General features: G+C 41.5%; 1 protein-coding gene across 1 annotated transcript; it reads left to right on the top strand.

The window, feature by feature from the left end:
* Positions 1–1,256: 1,256 nt before the first annotated feature.
* Positions 1,257–3,986, top strand: LOC123115163 (ankyrin repeat and SOCS box protein 3-like). The gene is made up of 6 exons (XM_044536403.1): positions 1,257–1,358; positions 1,737–1,835; positions 1,956–2,084; positions 2,830–2,982; positions 3,694–3,795; positions 3,927–3,986. The coding sequence occupies exons 1-6, from the start codon at positions 1,257–1,259 to the stop codon at positions 3,984–3,986; spliced, it is 645 nt and encodes a 214-aa protein (XP_044392338.1).
* Positions 3,987–6,000: the final 2,014 nt, after the last annotated feature.

Genomic DNA, 6,000 nt, shown 5'->3' with positions numbered 1-6,000 from the left:
TGATTTGTTGTGGGCAATTTGGAACTGCAGAAATGATTTGGCTTTTAACAGAACAACAAATATTTATTTTTTGCAGGTTATATTCCGAGCCACCGCGCTGATCCGTATGTGGTCGTTACTCTCTCCGACGGAGGCCAGAGAGCGTTTGGTTAATGGATCTATTCGGTGGGAGATGGTAGCGCGGGATATCTTCAACCGGTTTGGATGGCGGTCATGTAATAGGATAGGCAATTAGTTTACCTATCTTTATTATGCCAGCCGGTTGTGGCTTCTTGGCCTTTTGTTTTTGGCGTTGTAGCTCTTTGTGAGCATGCCGTTATTTTGTTTTCAGAGACCTTGTTGAACCTCTTTATTTATCTATAAAGGTGGATGTATGCATCATTCTGATGCAGAGGCCGGGGAGTCCCCTTTTTGAAAAAAAGAAAAAAAATACCTGGCGCCCAAGGAGGGGCGGGTGGAGATTTGCAGGTACCTCGTCAAGGATCTCCTCCTCGATGTCAACCAAACCAACGCCACAGGTTTTGCTTCCCTCCCCTTCGCTTCAATTTTGCTGCCCTCCCTTAACATTGAAAAAAAATAGCGGGCTAAATAAATCAGTGTACAATGTCTCGCTAATAGCACGCTATAGCGCGATATATAGTGCATTCTGAGGGCGATGCTATTTTGTTGTAGCGCGCTATTTTTTTTCCTTGCTTTTTAGTGACTTTGGTGTGAAATTTATATATTAGGTCATTCACAATGAAATGCTAACTACAGTAAATAAAGTCTACTTTTCGTGATGTCACACCAGCAATTTACCATCTCCTTCTCATGTCAGTATTGCGTGATGTTGGCACATTTGGTACTGCATTAAGATCAATCAAGTTTCCCACATTTGGTCTTTCCGGACTGGTCGATTTTGTTGAATTTCTGAAGTGTTCTTTTATTTTCAGGTGGCACCCCACTGTTCCTTTCTGCATCTTCTGGGAGAGTTGCAGCGTCAAAATGTCTTCTTGATCATGGGGCTGATCCAACGTTAGCTGGTGACTTTGCTTCACCTCTCCATGGTGCTGCCCGGCATGGTCTCTCTCTCTCTCACACACAAATATATATGGAAACAATACGGTTGGTGCATATTATTAATTGCATACGCTGTCACTTAGATTTTGTTAACAAACCCACATTACTTGATATAAATTGCAGTAGACTCGTAGATATAAGTAATAGAGGATTTGGCGAAGATTTTGAAGGCCCGAGAAGAACCTTCACAGTTAAACATGCTTGCCTTGCTTGAATGTCTATTTGGGACCCCATTGCACGCGGCTGCTCTTCACAAGCAAGATGACGTAGTGAAGATTTTGTTAGAGCACCATGCTGATGTGAGGCATCCGTATTTTGGTGATCTCCTGGGTTGTGCAAAAGAAAACCTTGTTTATTAAGTATGTTATAAGGAATATATATCCTATTTAGGACTGTCATGCATAAGAATTGAAATCATGTGGCCTATGGTAGGTGTGTTTTATCTGAAGCAACAAGTATTTCCTTTATCTCTCTTCAAGTGGAACATTCCACTTTAATGATCTCGAAATAGACCACCTTCCTTTTCTAGATGCAGAGGTGAATGTTATGTCTAAGTATTATACTATAATCATATTTTGTTTCTGTCTCCTTAAGAAAATCAACAAATGTAACACTCTGTGGACTGATTTTATTTTCCAATTGCTCTTTTAGGAGACTGATTCATCCATTTTCCACAGCCTAATAACTTCTGCAAAGTTGGTGGTTATACACCACTGAGCGTGGCCATACGTCCTACACCTTCATTTTCATTGGAATGCGTGAAGCTGCTCATTAAGGCCAGTTCCCTTTCTTCATATGTATTTTCCTTGAGTGTAGTGCTTCATTTTCTTTGTGACGTTTCTGTGGCTGGTCTCCAAGTGCTAGCCAAATGATCAAACAATTATTTATTTATACAGGCTGGTGCTGATGTGAATTTCATTGACTCCGCTGGTGTTGCTTGTGTGATGGTGGCTGCGGAGTATGGCTTACCTGGCATCATGAAGTGCTTATTAGATGCTGGTGCTAACCCCAATGTCACAAGCAGAGTGAGTCATGTTATTTTCTCTTTTGCTGTTTGTCAATATCCATTTTTCATTCTTATATTGTTGGTTTCCTTATGGGATCATGCTTTGAATTTTTTAAATATTAGGATAATCTACTTACCCATGCTTATTTTGACCAAGTATCCCATGCTGCCAGGAACTATTAATTCTTGCATGAGGAGAAAACATTTTACTTTAGTAAAGCATACTTGGTATTGGTCCATAGAGAACATTAAATAAATAGTCTACTCACCTGTTAAGCGTCTGTTATCATTCAATGGTGCAGATTTGTTCTCCCTATGATCAGTCCGCAGTTACTACCTCCGTCTAGGTGAATAAGTCATTCGCGTAGTTCTAGGTCATTGATTTGAGAAACTAAATATATGTTATATGTCATGAAAATTATATCACTAGATTTGTACACGGATGTAGTTTTTAAATATATATTTTTTGTCACATATAATACATATTTAGATAGTTAAATTGTCGACCTAGAACTATGCGAATGACTTATTCACCGAGACGGAACCTTCCTCTTAAAGATTTAGTTAAGAAATAGGGATCTGTCTGTTCCATCATTTGTCATTGCGTTGTGATTATCTGCAAAGTCCACCTAGCCTTTTGGTATTTATATTGGATGAATCTTAAATATGAATTATTAATAAATTAAGTCCTTGCAACTACACTTACTGTTTAGATTGAATGATGATTAATTTGCCAAATCAACCATCTCTTTTTGCTCTTGCAGTTTGGTGCAACTCCAATTGAAGTCGCTGCCCTTAAAGACAGAAGGGAAATTGTCAAAATGTTATTTCCTTTGACTTCTCCTATTCCAACGTTGCCAGAATGGAGTATTGATGGTATCATTTCTCATATGAAATCTTTTGGTTTGAAGCCGTTGGTATGTGTTTCAATCTAGCGCCCACTTGCAGTTCCATGCATTAATTGTCATCATTATTAGTCTGCTGAAGTTCCATCCTTTTGTAACTTGGAATTACTTCACTTCTGATGTTTTGTGTCCGATTTCCATACGGTGGTCAGATGGATGGTTGTAAGCCCAAATAGATGATAACCTGGATGGCTACGATTGTGTGCCATACGAATCGTACCAATCTTATCGGGCGTGTAGCAGTGCTCTTTGTAGCTCTGCCTATCACTGACAGTAGAAATAGTTTTGACTTCATGATTGCATTGGGCTGCCAGAAACAAATATGGTAGGCAAAAAATTGCTGGTGATGATTACTATACTTGCAAATTTCTAGTTTTTGGCATGATTAGCTTTGTTCAGAGCCAAGAAGAATCTTTACAATCCTTCAGTGTTTATTTTCGGGTAGTATTGTTGATCATATAGAAATGCAGGGCAAGGCTGTGTAAAAAATACCCAAAGTGGTCGGACCCTTTCCCGGACCCTGCAAGCGGGAGCTGCGTGCACCGGGATACCCTTTTAGTATTATTGATCATGATATACACTACAACAGTGCAATATACATTATTTATGTTCATTGTGGAAGAGATTAATTATGCAGGATAGGTTGGAAGTAACAAATCTGTGCATTTTACATATCTTGCATGTTGTTCTGCATTATGGACTAATCAAATATTTGGTGATCAGGATGAACATCAGTATGAAAAGAAAAAATCTGAGCTAAAATTACAAGCTACAGATTCTTTTAAGAGAAATGACTATTTGACTGCAGGATGGTTGTATTCAGATGTAAGTCGCTGCGCATCTTTATTATTCCATAAATAAATGAAGGGTGCTCTTATATTTGTAAAAGAACAACCTGCGTCAAAACTGTCTCTGTTTTCACCTTGCATAGAGTGTACTGTATCTCTGTATCTCAGTGCAGTGGTGCACTCAGTGCTATATCATTTTTGGTAAAACTTTTGTCATTGGATACTTAGGTTATTTTATACTAAGATAAGCAAACTGTCTGTAGAGTTTGGACCTTTAAATTATCGTCTATTCTAACTAATAACTAGTTTGATTTACTTTTCATATATGAGTAAGTGAGAACTTTTACTTCATGACCACTGTTTTCTCATAAGATACATAACATATTACGGAAGTGATATTTCGGGAGCATTTATTTACCGAAAAAGGGTTTCCCCCGCTTTGTATTCCAAAGCAACCAGCCAACATAGTACACAACTCGACGCTGGGACGAGCAGCACAACAAGCCCAAAGACAAAAAAGAAGAAGAAACATAATGCCAACAACGGCAGCTCGACAAAGCGCGGAAGGCCCACCACCGCTGCGCCCTCCGGAAACACCCCACCACAGTCCGAGGCTCCGAGTGCCACATACTAAGCAGCACCTCCAAGAAGGTATGCGACGCCGACGATGCTGCTGCCCGGACAAGTCCTAGGGTTTCCCCCGGTATGCGGAGGAAAGTAGGGGATGGCTACCACCGACGCCCTTCATGAAGGAATGGTGGCACCCGCCGGTGTCGCCGCATCGGCGCCGGACGAACCGGCAAGGATTTCTCCCGCTCACCAAACACCACCGCCCATCCGGAGCCAACCATCCAAACAACCACCCAATGCGCCACCGCGGTTGCGCCGCCGCCCACGCCGTCTCACTACGAGCACCACCACGAGGCCGAGAAGATCGGAGAGAAGCGCCACGCGACGAGAGCAGCAACACCAAGGCCGAGCGGAAGGGAACCACCTCCACCGCCGTCGTGCGAGAAGTCGTGCCTCCGGCACTGTATTTTAGCAAAGCTAACTGTATGACCAATGAAATCATAGTACTCTAGTAGAAAAAATTTATGGCTCAGTATCTAACAGAAGTACTCCCTCAGTTTGTTTTTAGTCTGCATATAAAATTTGTTTGAAGTCAAACTTCATTAAGTTTGACCAACTTTATAGGAAAAAATATTAATATTCACACTTTTGGTCAAACTTTGCGTGGTTTAACTTCAAACAAATCTTATATGCGGAGTAAAAAGAAACGGAGGAGTATTTGTAAAAAAGAACTGCACTGTTTGTGGTGGAAGTTTTTCCTTGGAGAAGCTGCTGACATATTAGGCATCAAGATCTACAGGGATAGATCGAGACACCTCATAGGTCTTTCACAAAGCACATACCTTGATAAGATATTGAAGAAGTTCAATATGGATCAATCCAAGAAGGGGTTCTTGCCTGTGTTGCAAGGTGTGAAATTGAGCTCGGCTCAATGCCCGACCACGGCAGAAGATAGAGAAAAGATGAGTGTCATCCCCTATGCCTCGGCTATAGGGTCTATTATGTATGACATGCCGTGTACCAGACCTGATGTAAATCTTGCCGTAAGTTTGGTAGGAAGGTACCAAAGTAATCCCGGCATGGAACACTGGACAACAGTCAAGAATATCCTGAAGTACCTGAAAAGGACTAAGGATAAGTTTCTCGTTTATGGAGGTGACGAAGAGCTCGCCGTAAAGGGTTACGTTGACGCTAGTTTTGACACAGATCTGGATGACTCTAAGTCACAAACCGGATACGTGTATATTTTAAATGGTGGGGTAGTAAGCTGGTGCAGTTGCAAGCAAAGCGTCGTGGCGGGATCTACATGTGAAGCGGAGTACATGGCAGCCTCGGAGGCAGCGCATGAAGCAATATGGATAAAGGAGTTCATCACCGACCTAGGAGTCATACCCAATGCATCGGGGCCGATCACTCTCTTCTGTGACAACACTGGAGCTATTGCCCTTGCCAAGGAGCCCAGGTTTCACAAGAAGACCAGGCACATCAAGCGTCACTTCAACTCCATTCGTGAAAATGTTCAAGATGGAGACATAGATATTTGCAAAGTGCATACGGATCTGAATGTCGCAGATCCGTTGACTAAACCTCTTCCACGAGCAAAACATAATCAACACCAGAACTCTATGGGTGTTCGATTCATCACAATGTAACTAGATTATTGACTCTATGC

Source organism: Triticum aestivum, chromosome 5B (assembly GCF_018294505.1).
Source record: "Triticum aestivum cultivar Chinese Spring chromosome 5B, IWGSC CS RefSeq v2.1, whole genome shotgun sequence".
Lineage (NCBI taxonomy): Eukaryota > Viridiplantae > Streptophyta > Magnoliopsida > Poales > Poaceae > Triticum > Triticum aestivum.
The sequence above is the reverse complement of the archived record's forward strand: the minus strand, read 5'-3'. Positions and strand labels throughout refer to the sequence as shown.

Excerpts from the sequence above, each read along its gene's own strand:
- LOC123115163 (XM_044536403.1), top strand. The coding sequence starts at position 1,257 with ATGCTTGCCTTGCTTGAATGTCTATTTGGGACCCCATTGCACGCGGCT. Across the intron at positions 2,983-3,693 it reads CTTTTGGTTTGAAGCCGTTG|GATGAACATCAGTATGAAAA; the intron begins GTATGTGTTTCA and ends TTTGGTGATCAG. Across the intron at positions 3,796-3,926 it reads CAGGATGGTTGTATTCAGAT|TGCAGTGGTGCACTCAGTGC; the intron begins GTAAGTCGCTGC and ends TCTGTATCTCAG.